This window comes from Neoarius graeffei, chromosome 27 (genome assembly GCF_027579695.1).
Source record: "Neoarius graeffei isolate fNeoGra1 chromosome 27, fNeoGra1.pri, whole genome shotgun sequence".
NCBI lineage: Eukaryota > Metazoa > Chordata > Actinopteri > Siluriformes > Ariidae > Neoarius > Neoarius graeffei.
In genome coordinates this window covers 4,781,148-4,801,896 of record NC_083595.1, presented here as the reverse complement: position 1 = coordinate 4,801,896, position 20,749 = coordinate 4,781,148, and the positions used below count along the sequence as shown (strand labels likewise).

General features: G+C 41.1%; 2 protein-coding genes across 6 annotated transcripts in view; both read left to right on the top strand.

Annotated features, from left to right (window-relative positions):
* The first annotated feature begins 252 nt into the window (after nucleotides 1-252).
* Nucleotides 253-4,599, top strand: krt97 (keratin 97). The gene is made up of 8 exons (XM_060911672.1): nucleotides 253-795; nucleotides 1,529-1,611; nucleotides 1,928-2,084; nucleotides 2,588-2,752; nucleotides 2,917-3,042; nucleotides 3,248-3,468; nucleotides 4,032-4,081; nucleotides 4,325-4,599. Exons 1-8 carry the CDS (start codon nucleotides 373-375, stop codon nucleotides 4,432-4,434), a joined length of 1,335 nt encoding a protein of 444 aa, XP_060767655.1. The 5' UTR covers nucleotides 253-372; the 3' UTR covers nucleotides 4,435-4,599.
* Nucleotides 4,600-6,574: 1,975 nt separating this feature from the next.
* The window catches only part of cep70 (centrosomal protein 70), a 19,068-nt gene continuing 4,893 nt past the window's right edge, over nucleotides 6,575-20,749 (top strand). For 2 of the 5 annotated variants that reach the window (XM_060911671.1, XM_060911670.1), the window contains exons 1-10: nucleotides 6,919-7,666; nucleotides 7,745-7,844; nucleotides 8,236-8,359; nucleotides 9,604-9,742; nucleotides 9,869-10,044; nucleotides 10,259-10,309; nucleotides 11,878-11,977; nucleotides 12,144-12,232; nucleotides 15,044-15,121; nucleotides 17,757-17,844. In XM_060911671.1, coding sequence (XP_060767654.1) covers nucleotides 7,595-7,666; nucleotides 7,745-7,844; nucleotides 8,236-8,359; nucleotides 9,604-9,742; nucleotides 9,869-10,044; nucleotides 10,259-10,309; nucleotides 11,878-11,977; nucleotides 12,144-12,232; nucleotides 15,044-15,121; nucleotides 17,757-17,844 — 1,017 coding nt within the window. In that variant the 5' untranslated portion in view covers nucleotides 6,919-7,594. The other 3 variants (XM_060911668.1, XM_060911667.1, XM_060911669.1) reach the window with 2 other exon arrangements.

The window sequence follows — 20,749 nt, the reverse complement described above, 5'->3', positions numbered from 1 at the left end:
ATCTGATCTAATCTAATCTAATCTAAGATGTGCAGAACGGATTGAACCATGTGTGAATTTCACACTGAGTATATTATCTCACGGCTGGAGTTGAGACTCAAACCGCTCCTCATTAAATGCCAGGTTTTGCAAACTTTTCAACGTGCCTTCCCACAGGTTGTGACACACCTGTATGACGACACACCTGTATGACCTGGATGCACCTGTAGGGCTGGACGCCAAATCCTGTCCAGGTGTTGAGTGACGCCCCCTTCCCGGGCTACATAAACCGGGTGTAAGACCTGGTGATCACCAAGCTCTCTGTCACTCTGTAGAAGCAGCAGCAGCAGCAGAAGAAGAAGAAGAAGAAGAAGGAGATCCTCCAGGACAAAGATGAGCAGCGCGTCTGTGGTCAGTTTATCGTCCTCCCGCCTCGGCGGCTTCTCCTCCTCCTCCCTGACTCTGAGCGGAGGTCTCCAGCGCCGCTCCGCGGTGCGCGCTCCCAGCGTGTACGGAGGCGCGGATGGCCGGAGCGTGCGCGTGTCCTCGCATCAGTTTCTTCATGGCTCCCAGAGCAACCTGTTCGGCCAGTCGGGCCTGTCCCTGGAGGGAGTGGGAGTGGGAGTGGGGCACAGTGACAAGCTCACCATGCAGAACCTCAACGACCGGCTGGCCACGTACCTGGAGAAGGTGCGCGCGCTGGAGAAGGCCAACGCCGAGCTCGAGCTGAAGATCCGCGAGTGGTACCAGAAGCGCGCGCCCGTCACGCGCGACTACAGCCACTTCCTGACCACCATCCACGACCTGCGCGACAAGGTGAGTAAGAGGGTGCCAAAACTTAAGCAAACAAACCAATAAATATTCAGCATGCGACTTTATTGAAATGAACTTTGTATTCCTAAACAAAATATTACCTGCAATAATAATAATAATAATAATAATAATAATAATAGAATTTGATTGCAGAAAAAATTAAGGAGAAATTTTATATTTAAAATATTTTATAGAAGCAATATTTTAGATTCACTCACACACACTCAGTCACACAGCTGTCACGCGCTTGTGTGAATGCGTGAGCTTCACCTGCTTGACTCTGACGTCACAAGTAATCCACAATGTAATTGGACACTTATTATTATTATTATTATTATTATTACTATTATTATTATTACAGGTGTATTAACTTTTTTTCCCTTCAAAACTCCTTCAGAAACCCAGTTTGAATGCACAAAGATAGTAAAAAGACTAATAACGGTGTTTCCCCCCCCCCCCCCCCCCCCGAGGTTTCCTAAATACATTCATTAGATACATATATATATATATTTTTTTATTATATATATATATATATATATATATATATATATATATATATATATATATATATATATAAAATGTGTGTGTGTGTTGTGATTTCATTATTATTAAATACAACTCCATTCATATTCGTGATGTTATCAATGCACTCGATGACCCCGACTGGACAAAAATGTTCAGTCGAACAAATTTAACAAAGAAATTGGTGTGACGCGTGAAATGTGCTCTTGTGCAGATCAGAGTCGCCAACCTGGACAACGCCAGGATCATTCTGCAGATCGACAACGCCAAGCTGGCTGCTGAGGACTTCAGAGTCAAGTCAGTGTCCGGGAAAAACCACTATGATTATTTCACTAAATATGAAATGCAAAGTGACATCAGAGATGCATTTATTAATCAGACTCATCACCCAGGCTCACATCTAGCTAGGGCTTAATGTGTGCTGTTTTTTACTGTGTATTAAAGCTACAAGTTAATGTAAATATTTATATTTTATTAATTGAATAAATGGATCAATCATACATCAGGGATTCTTTTAACACAAGTAATTATAACATTTTTATAGTGTGTTTATTTCTATTAAATCTTTTCCTTTTCAAAACTTTTTTTTTATTATATTCCTTTTTTTTTTCAGGTATGACAACGAGCTGTTGCTGCGCCAGTCTGTGGAGTCTGACATCGCCGGGCTGCGCCGTGTCCTGGATGACCTCACCATGACCCGCTCAGACCTGGAGATGCGGATCGAAGGCCTCAAAGAGGAGCTGATCTACCTGAAGAAGAACCACGATGAGGTTAGCAAGAAAACACTTGATGAGCACTTTCTTTTCAGCGCAATATAACAGCAAGTAATGTCAGTTCTAAGAGTTACATCAGTTTAGCTTATTAATCATTTATTAAGTGTTTAAGTTGTACTTGGTTTCCAGTTCAAAGCGGCAAAGCCTTTAGATGAGCAATGAGGTGAGGAGGCTTACACAAGCACTCAGGTGTTTAGGATATTCAGAAAAGGCATGTCCGGAATCTCTGGAAATGCCTTCAGTGGCATTCACAGATACGCACGAGTCATAATCCAGAACACGCCCACTTACATCATCAACTGCCATTAAATGCCACCGTCTTTAAAATACACCTCTGAAGTTATTATTTTGCTAACATGTTAACTTAATGAGTCAGCGCTGTATGATGTCTTTATGAAATAAAAAAATGCAGTTCTATCTTGTAATAAAGTGTGACTGAGCTCACAGTTTAACAGTGTGATTTTTTTTTTTATTATTATTATTTTTTTCACCTTGTGTAGGAGATGGCGGCTATGCGTGCTCAGATGACCTCCAGCAGTGTGAACGTGGAGGTGGACGCTGCTCCTCAGCAGGACCTGTCTCACATCCTCGATGAGATCCGCGCACAGTACGAGGGGATCACTGAAAAGAACCGCCGTGAAATGGAGGCCTGGTACAAGGTCAAGGTGAGACACGGGGATTAACTCAGGTCCCACAGTGGAGGATTATCAATGAGTCACTGCATTTATTGTAAAGTGATCAAACACATAACCTCGTTTTAAACCAGATATTTATTTATTTATTTATTTATTTTGCAAACTTTGACCTCTCTCTCCCTTTCCTTGGACAGTTTGATGATTTGAACAAGCAGGTGAAGTTGAGCACAGAGTCTATCGAAACTCACCGCAGTGAGGTCAGCGAGCTCAAGAGAACCCTGCAGGCGCTGCAAATTGAGCTGCAGTCTCAAATTAGCCTGGTACACACACACACACACACACACACACACACACACACACACACACACACACACACACACACAGAGTAAATGTTACTATATACATTTAAAATGATGCCACCATCTTCACTAAAATGCTCCGCCGTTGTTACATCACAAGTCGTAGCCCTGCCCACTCCCCATGGCACCATTGCTCACCCTCTCTTTGTGCTCTTTGTTTGGTCAGAAAGCGGCTCTGGAGGGCACGCTGCGCGACACAGAGAGCCGCTTCAGTGTCCAGCTCAGCCAACTACAGGCCATAGTCATCAGACTGGAGGAGGAGCTTACGCAGATGCGTCAGGACATCGAGAGGCAGGCGACCGAATACGAGCTGCTGCTGGATATCAAGACCAGACTCGAGCTGGAGATCGCCGAATACAGACGCCTGCTGGACGGAGAGAACATCAAGTAGGCTACGCTTTCGTTTAGTTTGTTTATTTTAGCTCGTTATTTATCACATTCTCACTGCAGTCTGGCGCATGCTGAGCAGTAAGGCTACACAGAGCATATTTTAAAATGTCTACATTTTTATTTTGAATCTAATGATTTTCAGACTTTATTTTATTTGCTTTAATTCTAATATGATTAGCATTTACCACATTACATGATGATGATAATAATAATTTCCCAGAAATAGCAATTTACCAATATTGAGAAAATGTTCATATAAAATTACTATTTAATGTATCACTAATATATATTTTAATAATAGAAATATAACATTTCTTTAGTCATATTTAAATGTAGTCCTGGGTTGTTGTGGTCAATAAATGTAATTTATTTTATTAATCTTGATTTTTTTCCCCCCCAAGTTCTCAATTTATACATTATTCTTATTCATAATAATCATAATGTGGGGTTTTTTTTTCAAATTAAATATTTGTGCTTTATTTCTCTGTAAAATAAATCTTTGAGATTTCTCATGCTACAGAATAATTTTTTTAAATGTATTTTCTGTTTTATTCTTGCAGTCGAACCACAGTGACCAAGGTGGTTGAGGTTCATAAACCTCCACCAAAACGTAAGTTGATTGATTTTATAACGTTTTGGGGATTTTTATTTACGTGCTTCAGCTGTTTTGCTGTAAAATAGTTAGTGTGATACATTTACCACCATTTGGCAGAGAATATATTCAGTCTGGCAAACTGAGTGTGAGATTGGAGGTGTGTGTGTGTGTGTGTGTGTGTGTGTGTGTGTGTGTGTGTGTGTGTGTGTGTGTGTGAACACCTCTAACGCTGTCTCTGTGTCCCATGTCTCTGTGCAGCCGAACCAGTGGTGACGAAGCGTGTGCGCACTGTGGTCGAGGAAGTGATTGATGGCAAGGTCGTGTCTCGCACCGAGGACGTCGATGTTGAGGTTCTGAACAAAAACTAGGACTTGATGCCATGACCACGTAACATGCCGTAACTAATAATAACAATAAGTAACTTGTAAGCAGTCTTAAGATGTAAAAGAGTGAAATATCTCTGTATGGATGATATGAAAGCATCAACATCTGTAACTGCATAAGAGAAACAAATAAAGAATACACTTCTATCAGCATGTGCTCTCTGTGTGTCTCATTTTATCCTTCAAAATAACATCAAGCGTTTAATCAGCACTGTGTAAAGACACCACTGAACTAATCACATCAAAGTACACAATAATATAATAAATTAATCGAAAATTTTACTTGTTTAATAATGAACTGCAAATATATATTAAACATGGTTTTTATTTCTAGAAATATACGAACTGATTTCACAATAAAATGACAAATTCAACCCCCAAATTAGGAAATATATCAAAAATCTCATAATAAGAAATATTAAATAAATCAGCTTATATTCAAGATGTTTTCACTTGCTAACGTAAGTAGTGAAGTCTGTACAAGGTTTAAATACTCAAAAATCTCCCATAAACACTAGAGCAGTACTGAGTTTTAGAGTACAATAAAGTTCAATAACTATTACTATGAAAACGCTGATCCATTACACAAGAACTACACTTTTTTTTTAAAGAAATGGACAAAAATGTGCTGCATAAATTCAAGGTGGTTAAAGGAAATTTTAATGATTAAATATTGCATCTATCTAGATCATTCAGCCATAATGTTAAAACTATCTGCCTCGGTCCCTCTTGTGCTGCCAAAACCGCTCTGACTCTTGAGACCTGGACTCCACAAGACCTCTGAAGGCGTGCTGTGGTACTGTATCTGGTACCAAGACGTTTGCAGCAGATCCTTTGAGTCCTGTAATTTGTGGGTGGGGCCTCCATGGATTGTCCAGCACATCCCACAGATGCTTGATCAGATTGAGATCTGGGGATTTTGGAAGCTGGGTCTTGTCATTCCTGAGCAGTTTCTGCAGTGTGTCAGGGGAGCTTTATCCTGCAGAAAGAGACCACTGCCTTTAGGGAGTTTTGAAGAGGTGAACTTGATGTGCTGCAATGTTCAGGTAGGTGGTACATGTCTGAGTAACAGCCACATGAAAGCCAGGACCCAAGGTTTCTCAGCAGAACATTGTCCAGAGCATCACACTGACTCCACTGGCTTGTCTTCTTCCCACAGGTGCCATCTCTTCCCCAGGTAAAATGTGATTCATATATGCAAGATAAGATTCAAGATTTTTTATTTGTCATATACACAATAACAGACACAGCGGTTTATTATTGGGTAATGAAATTCTTATTTTGCAACTGCCCGACCAAACTACGCTTACCAAAATTAAAAAAAAAAATATATATATATATATATATATATATATATATATATATAAAATATCTCATCTCATTATCTGTAGCCGCTTTATCCTTCTACAGGGTCGCAGGCAAGCTGGAGCCTATCCCAGCTGACTATGGGCGAAAGGACACCCTGGACAAGTCGCCAGGTCATCACAGGGCTGACACATAGACACAGACAACCATTCACACTCACATTCACACCTACGCTCAATTTAGAGTCACCAGTTAACCTAACCTGCATGTCTTTGGACTGTGGGGGAAACCGGAGCACCCGGAGGAAACCCACGCGGACACGGGGAGAACATGCAAACTCCACACAGAAAGGCCCTCGCCGGCCCCGGGGCTCGAACCCAGGACCTTCTTGCTGTGAGGCGACAGCGCTAACCACTACACCACCGTGCCGCCCAAAAAGAAATATATATATATAAAATATGAAATATAAAGTGCATATGGAATGCAAAATATAAAGGTAGAGTGAAAAATGAAGATAACATTAATAAGCATATATAACTTAAGCATATAACTGAACAAACCATAGTATTTGCTTAATAATCAAAAATATTTAACTGCATTAACTAAGTAGCGCAGAACAGATTTGATCCTTCTTCACTTTATTCAACCAATATTTAAAATTTATTTTCCTTTTATTATTCATTTTTCTCTTTCCTCTGTAGTGTAATAGAAATCTCGCGAGAGGTTCCACACGAAAGCCAACATGTATAAATATAAAGTCTCGCGAGAGATATTTTAGTGGGCGTGGTGTATCCATATACACCGACTCAGTATTGGTCCATAATCAGGAAGTGGGTGGTTGCGGCATTTTCTGCAGTTATTTGAAACGACAGAAAGTTTGTGTTGTGTGTACAAGTTAGCCCGAAAAATAAACAAGTAACGGTTTCTGACAGGTTAGGTTATGATTATTCTCAGTTTATTAGCTTTGTTTAGCTGAAATAACGCAAAACGCTGGCGTTGGCTAGCTTAGCTTCATAGTAAACAGTTGCAGAGCTAGCATAAACCACTCTGTTTGTTTTCTGAGATTACAACAGCGACATTTTTAAACAACTTTGCGTGTAATTGTATAAAACCTGACAAACGTCTCTTCACTCGGCATAAGAAGACAAGATGGAGAAGGCGAGTTGGAATTAAACATCTTTATTAACATCTTATTTTTTTTTCTCTAAACTGTAGTGTGTCGTTCTAAAAAGAGTCGGCTCTTTGAATCGACTCACTCAGATGAGCGGAGAGAGTCGACTCGCGTATGTTAAGCAGCTTTTTTTCTTCATTTTGTAGAAGTAAGCGCCACCTCTACGTCGTCTTGCGGTGTAATTTAATAAATTAATCAATAAAATTCTGTTATTTTCAACACCTGAGCAGTTTGTTCGGGTCAGACGCATTTGACTCAGCTGTGTCTATGAACCGAGAATGAATGAATGAATGATTCGTTTGCATATTTTGTAAAATGCAACACGAAGTAATATTAGAACAAGGTTTTCTGGAATTTCGCGGAGAGAACAATCACTGGTTAAAATATCGTACAATTTGTCGACTGTTTGGGAATCGACTCTTATTGACGAGCCAACTGATCCGATTCATTGAAAAGAGCCGGATTTCTCAGCAGGTGATTGCTGTGTGTTCCTGACAGTTTTGTGGATCGGCTGGAGGAGCCAATTCTGGTGCAGGAGGTGGGGTTTGTTGGGAATATGAGAGAACACCATCCACCTTCTTACTGCATGCAGCATCTCGGAAGGTCTGGCCTTGTCCACTTCTGCTGCGAGCACGTTTTTCTCTGTAGAGTCTCAAATTACTGATTAAGATGGAGAGGAACTCTGCTCCTTGGTCTAGAGACAAGACCTACATATTTTTGTGGACCAGTCGTCAGTTTCAGGTGGAATGATGTTTGTGATTTGTCTCTCGTCAGCGTGTTTCAGTTTGTGGTATCACCGTGAGTTTGTTGTGTGTGCAGCAGGAGCAGACGGAGTGGGACGCAGTGAACCGCCTGCTGCAGCAGCACGGCTTTAAACCAGTCCGCTTCACAGATCCCACCGAGAACAAGAGCCTGGCAGGTATTTATTTACTCGAACACTGATGATAAATTGCACCACGTAGTGTGATGATATTCAGCATGTGCTTCAGGACTGAATGCTTCAAATATCTATACATGTAGCTGCTAACATTATTGGATAAACAGCAGAAAAGATTAACAAACTTGTGATGTGTCGCATCATGAATTATGGTATTAATACATTTTAGAAATGCACGGAAAATCAAATCTTGTAACGTTATTTTACAATGAGAAACGGTGAAACAAAGCGCGGACACTGGAGACTCCTTCCATAAAGGTGCCCTTACACACAACTTCACCCTGTCAAGTCCGTGTGGTTACTATAGAAACGACGACACCTTCGAATGAGCGCATGAAAATGAACCAATGCCTTCTGACCAATCACAACGCAGACCTGGTGCTGTTGGAGAGGGCGTCCTCGTCTGAGCTGCGCGTCATGCTGAAGACGATGCTGACGGACTCGGAGCGGAGACAAGCGCTGATCCAGGAGCTCATCCAGTCCAACAGCAAGTTAAAGTAAGCCCCGCCCACAGTACAGCTCACATGTACACCGTTTTCCCATTAACATGCTGGATATACTCATGTGTTCATGCCAACTCTGCAGGATGTTTAAATAATTAATCACTGGAGAGATCTTTCTGTGATAAATAATCCCATTATCCAGAGGTTTAATAATTCAGAGCACAGTGTGAGCTCCAGGTGATCACCACCTGCTGTCTGAAATTATACGAGTGGAGTGGGTACCGTATGCTTTCTGCAGTGTCTCTCACACACAGAGCTATCTGTTCAAAGCCATAACTGTTTACTGATTAATCTCAGCCTCATTATTACATCATTGCATTCACAGTAAACAGCTGCACAAATATTAAATCTTAAACACATTTTCTCTAACTCAGTGATTGTGTGTCAGAGTTGAGGGGGAAAAAAAAGACTGCTGTTGTATCTTCTGATTGCTGGATAGTAGGATAATATACAGCCTTTGTTTCTCAACAACTTTCACTAAATTTACTACATATTTATTTTTAGAATTTTTAATGCATTTTTATTAACTTTTTTGCGACACTTTTTTTGTCCTTTGTTAATTTTAGATATTTACTGCACTTTTATTTTAATTTTTACTCTAACTCTTTCAATTTTACATTTTCCCCACTTATTATATTTTTAGATTTTACTGCAGGATTATTTTTCAAAAATTTTGCACTTTAAGCTTTTTCTTTACATTTAACCTTTTGCTTTTTTGATGATTATGGGTTTTCCATCTTTTTTTTTTTTTTTAATCCTGTACGTTATGTACTAGTTTTAGTTCTTCGCGCTTTTATTCGCACCTTTCCTTTATTGTTAGGACTTTGAGCCGTTTTACTGATGTCGAATACTTTTAGCTGTTTGTTTTTTCTCAACCTTCCCTATTTTGAGCCGCGTCCTTTCTTGTGGTATCTGTACTGTTACACGTTTTTACACATCAAACTACTTTTAGCTGTTTTTTTTTTTTTACTGAGCATTTATGACTTTTAGCAATACTTCCCTACTGTTATCTGTCTTCAGACTGTTTCCCTTTTTAATTTCACTACTTGTAGCTATATTTCTACACCTTTTCACTCTTCTTCCTGTGTGTTTACTATTACTTTCCGTGTGTCTGTATAAAAAAAAAAAAAAGCCGATGTGAATCTGCAGCTGAGCCGATATAGAGCTCTTATAACTCTGATTTTACTCGGTTATACCGCTGCAGTGCTGATATAACTGAGCATCACTTCCTGTCACAGACGCAGAGCGGAGGAGCTGGAGGATGTGCTGGCTGGGGTGAAGGTCAAAGTTCAGGGCCTGGAGGACTCCATTATCAGTAAAGCAGCACAGCAGCGGGGACAATTACAGCAACTGCAGCAGGACAAGAGAGACGCCGAGGTGTGAAATCCCCTTTACCCCGGTGGGCTGCTTACGCTGGAGTATTTCAGCACATCACAGTGAGAAATTAGTCAATTTACAGTCTGGAAAATATCAGTATTTATAGTATCGTGTGTGTGTGTGTAGATGCACTGTGAGGCTGTGCAGCAGCAGCTCAGTGAGCAGGTGTCTCAGGTGTGTGAGCTGCAGAAGAAGCTCCATCTCGCTGTGAAGGAGGAGGAGAAACGCACATCTCGCCAGAACCAGGCTTTCCAGCAGTTCCTCAGTCGCTCAGCTCGAATACACTCACCTAGTGATCAGCTGTGAGCGCTCTCTCTCACTCACACACACACACCTACATGTGTTTCCTGGACCTACCTGTACTCTATTGTAATTTTTGTCCGTTTATTAGTGCATTTACAGTTGACCTGCTGTTCCAGCAGTGACCGTACACTCCACACACTGAAGATCTTATTAGCAGATGCTTGTGCTGTGCTTGTGTGTAATAATCTCATGATGTTTGGTGTGTTTTTGAAGGATCCTAGATGTCATCAGTGTTTATGAATCTCAGCTGCAGGATAAACTGAAGTGAGTAAAACCTCAGCGAGTGCCGTCTTCACGTCATGGTGGAGGATTTCGGAGGCATTACATTCTGCGATTCTGACTTGAGTGTCACCGTCAATGTCCTTGACCTGTGGTGTCCCCCAGGGGTCGATTCTTGGACCATTACTTTTCAACCTTTATATGCTCCCACTTGGGCAAATTATCAATAACAATTCAATTTTGTATCACTGCTATGCAGATGACACCCAAATTTATTTTGCTTGATCACCTAATGATTATGCCCCCCTTGAATGTCTCTACCAGTGTATCGATCAAATCAACAACTGGATGTCACAATTTTCTTCAGCTGAACACAGATAAAACAGAAGTAATTCTATTTGGAAAAAAAAGATGAAAGACTCAGGATTACCACTATTCTTGACACAAAAGGGATTAAAACTAAAGAAATGGTTAAAAATCTTGGTGTTTTCATTGACAGCGAGCTAAACTTTGACAGTCATATGAAAGCAATCAGTAAAACGGCATTTTATCACCTAAAAAACATTTCCAAACTAAGAGGACTTGTGTCAAAAAATGATCTGGAAAAACTTATGCATGCCTTCATCTCTAGTAGGGTTGATTACTGCAATGGCCTTTTCACAGGCCTGCCAAAAAAGACCATCAAACGACTTCAGCTGGTTCAAAATGCAGCGGCGAGGGTTCTCACACGAACAAAAAGAACAGAGCACATTACTCCAATTCTAAGGTCCCTTCACTGGCTTCCAGTAAGCTACAGAATTGACTTTAAAGCATTGCTGCTGGTGTACAAATCTCTAAATGGTACAGGGCCCAATTACCTCTCTGATATGTTGCAGCGGCCTAACCCAATCAGATCTACCAGATCACAGCAGAAAAATTTACTATTAAAACCAGTTGTTAAAACAAAGTGTGGTGAAGCAGCTTTTAGCTACTATGCAGTGCAGCTATGGAACCAACTGCCAGAGGACATTAAAAATGCTCCTGCTGTTGGCAGCTTCCTGTTGTCAACCTGTTGCTTTTACTTCTGTAAAGCACATTGAACTGCCACTGTGTATGAAATGTGCTATATAAATAAACTTGCCTTGTCTTGCCTTACCATTCCGTTTACCGCGTGAAGGCTCCACTGTGGTCATTGCTGTTGTGAAACGTTCACAAGCATTGTGTTCGTGTTAAACGTTCGCATGACATCATCCTGAGCTTCAGTAGGACTCAAGTGTGATAAAATTGGACTGTTAGTTTATTATTAAATGGAAAATGTTTAGACTTCCTTGAGCATGATTATTAGGCAGCTGCCTCAGTTCCAGGATCAGTCAGAAAACTCGTAATTCGTTCAGAAACGGGCCATGTCAAGTATAAGCAACGCGCAGACTGTGCCATTTTAATGAGCATTTATTTAGCCCCGCCCATCACACTCTGAGAGGTTGTTGACATGAACTGTTCCTGAACAAATCTTGGTGCTCATCACCACCGCGGCACCAGTGGTCTGTTAGCAGTCCGTTAGATCTCATTAACTGAAGCAACTGCAGTGTGTTCTGTAAATTTTTATCTTTTACTCTTTAATGTTTAACCTGTAGGAGGTGCCGCAGATGCAGCGTGTGTAAGAACGACTCGTCTGACTCTCAGAACACCAACATGTCAGAGTTAACCTCGTCCAGCTACAAAACCCTGCTCAAGGTACACACACACAAGCCCCTTTGACACGGCCTGTTCAAGGTGGGAATCTTATGCCTTTATTCTGCCTCACATTCTGTATAAAACGTCTGGATGTGGAACGGGGGAGGTCTGTGTTCTCTCTCCTATAAGGTCCTTATGAGAGTCGTGTGCGTGTTTGCTCTCTCAGTCATATCAGGAGCAGCTGAAGAAGACTAAAGTGCAGCGTGAAGCTCTGAAGTCAGAGATTCAGCGCCTCAGACAGGACCTGGACTCCAGGTTCCACGTTTATTCACTTCGTCTTTTCTGTTTTTATAGAGTTTACATGACCGCGTGTTTTCCTGTTTGTTGAATTCCATGGAGATGTTACAAGCGTAAACTCTGTAATGTGGATAACGTTCTTTTCCGTCTGATTCATCCAGTCAGAAGGGCTCAAAACAGTAAGCGCCGGGCTTTCCCCAGGAAAAAAAAATATATATACAGCAAAATAAAGAGAGAAAATACTTCAATTTGTACGCATGATTTTATTGCGCACGACAAGCCTGTTGTTTCGAGAGCGACTTGCTCTCTCATCAGGTGCAACAAGAATATCAGTACACGGCTACTTTTATACTCAAAAGATGTTTGCTAAAATAACCCTACTAGCATGCCGGCATGCGCTGGCTAGTTCATTGCGCTTGTTTAGCGTGCCTAGGTGTGGTTTGCATACAATATAATATTTTTCTGCGAGGCACAAATTACAGCGCTTAGTGCTATTATTATATGCCGGAGCACGTACTATAATGTCCCATGTTAGTATATAATTTTCTCCGGATTCCTTTAGCGTCCATATATGTTTACTCAGCTCTGTTGCGTGACGCTTGCCCTCGTGACGGAATGACGCAGTGTGGTTATTGTAGCGTGACTTGAATGTATCCCTGTAAGTCCGATATAGGGTTTCCTTACCGCGCTCACTCTCAACGGTGGCTTGTAAATAATGTTCACACCACCATCACCAAGAACATTCCAGTAGGGGTAAATAAACACCTTAAACGAATATCCTCATCCACCGAATGCTTTGATAGAGCGGTGCTACAATACCAAAATGCCCTTGACAGCAGCGGCTATGGGCACCGCCTATGTTTTGATGTGACCAATGCCCAAAGACTCTGCGCCAAACGAAATCATGGCTGGAAGATTGTGGTTTACCCCCCCCCCCCCCCCCCCCCCCCCCCCCACCCCCCCCCCCCCAACAACAAACAGGTTAAAACAAACGTGGGGAGAAAATTCCTCGCAACAATCAAGGATTGCTTTAGACGTGGGCATCCCCTGGCCAGGATTTTCAACAAGAACACCCTTAAGTTGAGTTGTTCCTGTATGCCAAGTTTGGCTGCCAAAATCAGCGCACACAACAAGAAAATACTGATGGAAACACCGGAGCCGCCCAAGATGTGTAACTGCCGCAATAAGACGACCTGCCTTACAAAGAACATTATTTACCAAGCCACCGTTGAGGGTGAGCGCGGTAAGGAAACCTATATCGGACTTACAGGGGATACATTCAAGTCACGCTACAATAACCACACTGCGTCATTCCGTCACGAGGGCAAGCGTCACGCAACAGAGCTGAGTAAACATATATGGACGCTAAAGGAATCCGGAGAAAATTATATACTGACATGGGACATTATAGTACGCGCTCCGGCATATAATAATAGCACTAAGCGCTGTAATTTGTGCCTCGCAGAAAAATATTATATTGTATGCAAACCACAGCCTAGGCACGCTAAACAAGCGCAATGAACTAGCCAGCGCATGCCGGCATGCTAGTAGGGTTATTTTAGCAAACATCTTTTGAGTATAAAAGTAGCCGTGTACTGATATTCTTGCTGCACCTGATGAGAGAGCAAGTCGCTCTCGAAACAACAGGCTTGTCGTGCGCACAAATTGAAGTATTTTCTCTCTTTATTTTGTTGTATTATTGCTCCTAGTTTGAGCACTCTTGTGTCTAAGGATTACCCTATTCTTTATATCCGAGTGGTGCTATTGATGTGGAGCATAGCTCATAAGGGTTGGCTCGGCCTGGAGGGGCCCCGAAGGCTGCTGGGGGGTCTGGGGGCATGCTCCCCTGGAATATTTTGAAATTAGAGACTTCAACTGGTATATTCTGGTGGTATCTCGGGCTGATTTAGGCACAATTCAACATGATTAAATTTACTGTTTTTTACCTTGTCAATTATGCAAGGGGCAAAAGTTAAAGGGCAAATGAGATTTGAAATGAAAACACTTTGTAGCACGCCTCCTCGTTTTCCAATTCCAGGGTGTAGGCTGATGTGCACATCTGTCTCTTCAGAACAAGACCATTTCAATAATATTTACATTTTCCTTGGAATCACATTGTCAGCTCCAGAGTTATTGCTGCCTTTCAGAGGTCAAACCACGCAACTGCGCCATCTAGCAGCCAGCGTCGAGAACATGGTTTTATGTCTGGTTGTGAATGGCAGTCAGTGCACGCAGTGAAACCCTTTATTTTCACTTCTGGGTTGAGGATCAGTATAATCCAGACCTATAGATTATAATATCTAACTATTTCTATAGTGATTTACTCATTTTCAGAGGGGAATAGGAGATATTTAGTGGGTGAAAGCACTCGACATTGTTCAGTTTATGATTATTTATTTGTTGTGCAAGTGACAGTGCGGCGGAGCGCCGTGTATCTGTGCTTTGGGGAAAGCCCTGAAACAGGAAGTGATGTAGGCTGATGTGCACATCTGTCTCTTCAGAACAAGACCATTTCAAGAATATTTACATCTTCCTTGGAATCACATTGTCAACTCCAGAGTTATTGCTGCCTTTCAGTTAAATAATAATAAAACAAGGTCCGGAAATGTTCTTGATTTTAAAATTTATTTGTCGATTTAAAAGATTGTCTCAAGATTTTTTTTTCCCTCTTTTCCCCCCCTTTAAGCCTATGTGTATGTTTAATGAGGGTGCCAATAATTCTGGAGCTGACTATATAACATGCACTCATAATGTGAAACTGTTAAATTGAATGTAGGCTTGTATTATTAAAATAATTTGACTTAATATACCACAAATTGTGTGTGTTAGGCCGAGTGTGAAGGAGCTGAAGTGGTGTAAGCAGCAGGTGAGGAGGTTGGAGCGTCTTGTTCAAGACACCAACATCAGGTACACAAGCAGCTCCTCGTTTATTAAAGGAGGCGTATCGTGTTACACCCCATTCAATGACTATATTATTCCTTGAGATGCTTTTGTGAAGTTTGCGCATTTGTTTAAAAAAAAAACCTGACTTGGTTCTTTTTTCCCTTGTCATTTTAGCACGATATACAGTGGTGCTTGAAAGTTTGTGAACCCTTTAGAATTTTCTATATTTCTGCATAAATATGACCTAAAACAATATCAGATTTTCACACAAGTCCTAAAAGTAGATAAAGAGAACCCAGTTAAACAAATGAGACAAAAATATTATACTTGGTCATTTATTTATTGAGGAAAATGATCCAATATTACATATCTGTGAGTGGCAAAAGTATGTGAACCTCTAGGATTAGCAGTTAATTTGAAGGTGAAATTAGAGTCCGGTGTTGTCATCCCATTGATGGAAAATCAGGTGAGTGGGCACCCTGTTTTATTTAAAGAACAGGGATCTATCAAAGTCTGATCTTCACAACACATGTTTAGATTACAAAACCATCTCTAAAGAGTTTGGACTCCACCAATCCACAGTCAGACAGATTGTGTACAAATGGAGGAAATTCAAGACCATTGTTACCCTCCCCAGGAGTGGTCGACCAACAAGGATCACTCCAAGAGCAAGGTGTGTAATAGTCGGCGAGGTCACAAAGAACCCCAGGGTAACGTCTAAGCAACTGAAGGCCTCTCTCACATTGGCTAATGTTAATGTTCATGAGTCCACCATCAGGAGAACACTGAACAACAATGGTGTGCATGGCAGGGCTGCAAGGAGAAAGCCACTGCTCTCCAAAAAGAACATTGCTGCTCATCTGCAGTTTGCTAAAGATCACGTGGACAAGCCAGAAGGCTATTGGAAAAATGTTTTGTGGACGGATGAGACCAATAGAACTTTTTGGTTTAAATGAGAAGTGTTATGTTTGAGAAAGGAAAGCACTGCATTCCAGCATAAAAACCTTATCCCATCTGTGAAACATGGTGGTGGTAGCATCATGGTTTGGGTCTGTTTTGCTGCATCTGGGCCAGGGCAGCTTGCCATCATTGATGGAACAATGAATTCTGAATTATACCAGCGAATTCTAAAGGAAAATGTCAGGACATCTGTCCATGAACTGAATCTCAAGAGAAGGTGGTCATGCAGCAAGACAACGACCCTAAGCACACAAGTCGTTCTACCAAAGAATGGTTAAAGAAGAATAAAGTTAATGTTTTGGAATGGCCAAGTCAAAGTCCTGACCTTAATCCAATGGAAATGTTGTGGAAGGACCTGAAGCGAGCAGTTCATGTGAGGAAACCCACCAACATCCCAGAGTTGAAGCTGTTCTGTACGGAGGAACAGGCTAAAATTCCTCCAAGCCGGTGTGCAGGACTGATCAACAGTTACCGCAAACGTTTAGTTGCAGTTATTGCTGCACAAGGGGGTCACACAAGGGGGTCACAGGGGGGTTACTGAAAGCAAAGGTTCACATACTTTTGCCACTCACAGATATGTAATATTGGATCATTTTCCTCAATAAATAAATGACCAAGTATAATATTTTTGTCTCATTTGTTTAACTGGGTTCTCTTTATCTACTTTTAGGACTTGGGTGAAAATCTGATATTGTTTTAGGTCATATTTATGCAGAAATATAGAAAATTCTAAAGGGTTCACAAACTTTCAAGCACCACTGTAAAAACACTACGAAATAAAGCAGGCTGATTTTGGGGGTGTGGCTGTTTAAATATGTAAATGGATTCACTTTGATTGGCTGAGAGGATCAGTGGATGCGGTTATAGAGTCGGATGTCAGCCAGTTAGATCTGAGGGATTTTTTTTTTTCCTTCAAAGGTGCCATAGAGTGGAAGTGTCTTTACCTTGGTGTATATAGAAGAGGCCTATTCCAAAATCTTAATCTGTTTCCTAGCTGTAGACACGTTCATATTTACGCCCTGAAAATTTGCACACACCAGTCCCGTTCTAGCTCGGGCTGTATTCCTGTAGTCCTAATCTTCCTTCAGCATCAATAAAATATCTCTGTCCAGTCATCCACCTGCTCGCTCGCTCGCCATGTTGTGATTTTATCCACTTTTTGACGGTTGAAGCCGTTTCATCTTTAATTGTTGTTGAGATCAAAAGCGGAGTAGCGAGGGACTGAATGAGGAACGTTAGCTACTAGCAAGCTCCAAGTAGCTAGCATGGCTAACTAGACAGTATGATGACAGTACGCAGCTTATGTGTATGGAGGATCGTTTTGTTTTCCTGCCGGCGTCTCAGAAATCTACAGTATAAGACTCATGATGTTGCCATGAGGTGGGAATCGACGTAACGTGCAGCCGACAACAGGGCAGTTCCTTCTCTGCTTAACTCGCTTCGACACAAGGCAGGTTTCAAGTCATGGGTGGAGATACTCAGATGAGGGGGCGGGATAATTCTAATGAGCTCCACTTGTGACCTAGAAAGAGGAGTCGAATCTGAGCAGCTTGTTGAAACTCGTTTTCTAAAATGGGCAGCGCAAAAGAAACTGTGTGGGTTGGTCAGCTCCAGATGCCCAAATATTTGTGCACAAGCTCTGAAAAAGTGAGTTTTTCACAACATTTCAAGTTTATTTTAACTGAACTCTTATTTGTAGGTCAGTACAGATGGAGACGGCTGAAGATCCTCCGAGTTCCAGCACTGAGACACAGCGACACATCACAGAAAGCCAGAGATACATCACAGTGAGCAACACACACACGCAGGAAACAATTTGACATGAGAGAGACACACACACTCTCTCTATTGTATTAAAATTGAACAATCAGAATCCAGACTTCAGCACCACTGTGTGTGTGTCCTATCAGGGATCCCGGAATTCCGCTATTTCTCTAGCCAAAGTGGTGGTGTGTGGGGTTTTTTTTTTTTAATCTCTTGTATATCTGTTAAAAATATGTTTAAGTAAAATGACCAGCAGAATACATTCTTTTGGTTTGCTTGTTTAGCGATGTTTTTGTCAGCTTCGTTTGTTCTCGTTGACATTCGGGAACACTCGGAAGTTAAATTGATGTAAATACCGCGAGACTGTACACGATAGAACGAGAAAACAATATGCTGCGTGCATTTGCTAGAAAATGTGTTTTAACTCCATTCGTGCTTTTGTTTCTAATGCGTTGAACTTAATTCAATATGCAGGGCTGTGAAATTTCCGCGGATTCTGTCGCGAAAAATATCATCTCACAAAACGTCTATTTTGCATTAAAAATCATTGGGGGAGTCTAGTCGGTTTAATCGCCTTGCACGAGACCGGCGGCTCAGCCGGACTCGTGGAGTTTTATGCAGCTGAGCGTGGAACACGTCTTGACTGCGACTTCAGGAGCAGTGTTGCCAGATTGGGCGCTTTCAAGTGCATTTTGGTTGGGCCATCAAAAAGGAAAGCTAAGGAGGTGTTTGAGAGAGATGCAAAGAGGGCTAGAAGAGAACACACAGACAGACTGAAGGAAAAGATGAAGAAGAATAAGTTTGCAAAACTGAAAGAGATGGTGTTAAAGAAAAGAAAATTAAAAGACTTTCATTAGATGCTGTTTGACAGACTATGAACATTTTTTGTAAATAGCTTTAATAGAGGAATGCAAATACCTATAGAACTATTAACTAATAGCCTTACTGAAAGATGAATTGAAAGAAATAGCTGGGAGTGATGCAAAGAGGAATAGAAGGAGCCAGAATAGTGGAGCAGATAACTAAAAAAAAATCCTTCAAATGGTGACACAAGCATGAAATTTTGCACAGATACCCTCCTGGATATACTCTTTCAGATTAGGATCCTGGCCACGTGAAAATTCAAGATGGCGACCTTTTTTCAAGATGGCCGCCATCAGTATCTGGCAATCTCACACCGAGACCATATATCTGTTGAAATAAACATGCTTTTTCCATTTAAATGAACTTTAAATCATGGGATTGTGATCATGAACTGTTTCCCACAATCTACCATGTCATTCAAGATTAAACAAAGAAGACCTCCAAGTCCACACCTAAACTATCGGAGCTAGGAGAGCCCAGCTCTGCCCTGCTCCGTATCCAGCCACAGACCAGCAGTGGCACTGGGCACAGCCCAGTTATCATGGGGCCACCAAACCAGGCGAACCTGGCTCCAGCCCCAGAGAAAATAAAGAAGAGAAGAAAATGTTGTTCTATTATGCGCAATCAGCGAAGATATCCAACAAAAAAAAAATTAATTGCATTGAACTGCATTGAAAGAAAGCAACAGATTCGATTTGTTTTACTTACAGTGACATCTATAACTTCTATGTATCTTATCTCGTATCTGTTACTGCCCTCTAGTGTTATCTTAATATCTACATTAGTGATACTGTTACACAATCTTATGCATATCTTATAACTATAAAACACTTATGACTAACTTAACTCTAAAACACCACTTAACTCTAAAACACACTTTAACTCTAACTTATGACTAACTTAACTCTAACTTATTTGCAACTATATAAAAACCTTTAGGCTGTAGGAAGTCACAATAATCCCAAAAGTGATGGTCTGACAACGCATGCCATCCACCAAAAGACAAACAAAATCAATGCGCAAAATTTATCTACAGTTCACATTTGCAGGAGCAGAGTGCTGTGCACACAAGGCCCAGCCTGAAGCACTTGCATCTACCACGGCAGCTGGTTTTGCAACCACATTTGGTCAGTTGCTCACAGCTCTTGGCTATGGGAGCATTGGCCGTCCAGAAAACGTGCCACTGTTCACCAGACTTCTGCCATCCCCAGTCAGCAGGACTCTCAGGTTCAGGCTGACACAGGGTTGCCTGGCCCCACACACAACCGGCCTGGTAGGCAGCACGCTTGGTATGGTTGGAGAAGAGCGGCTTTGGTTGGCGGGATGGCCTCATAAGGTCGTTGTTTCCTGGCAAATAATTCGAGCCTCGCCTCATCTACAGTAGCAGCCATTTTGGGCACCACATTGAAGGCTAACCTTCTTAAATTTATATCCGAGACAACAAAATCTGTAAAATTAGCATATAAGAGCATAAACATGGTTCACTTGGAAAATTAAATTTCAGAAAAGAGGGGAAAATAACAAAAAATTGTCACATTCGGGCAGCCATCTTGAATTTTGGCGTGGCCAGGACCCTTTTCTAAAAGAGAGGACATTAAAGCATATTTGTGGAGAATTTCATGCTTGTCACCATTTGAAGGATTCTTATGAAATATGCAATTAACCGCTGCACTAGAAGTAAAAGAAAAGATGTAAATAATATATTAGATAAGAAACATTTAGTTTTTTTTAAACTTTTGCTCTGTAGACAAGACATTGTGACAGATTCTTGTATTATGTCCTGGCTTTTTCCAAGAATTAAGTGTAATTTGGAAGACAACAGGTATCTCTCACTTAATATTGAGCATGATTTTTCACAAAGTCATTTTGAAAGGCTTATCAAAGTTTTCTTTTATTAACATTTCTTTAAATTATTTACACTTTTTTTTAAACTTTATTTTGATTAAGAGATAAAATACATAGGCACTTATTAGATATTTCAAGGTATTTTACCATGGATCTTTCATTTTAAAAGAGAAAACTGTTGATTAGGGTATTTTGTATGGCAAAATGAAGACCAAGACT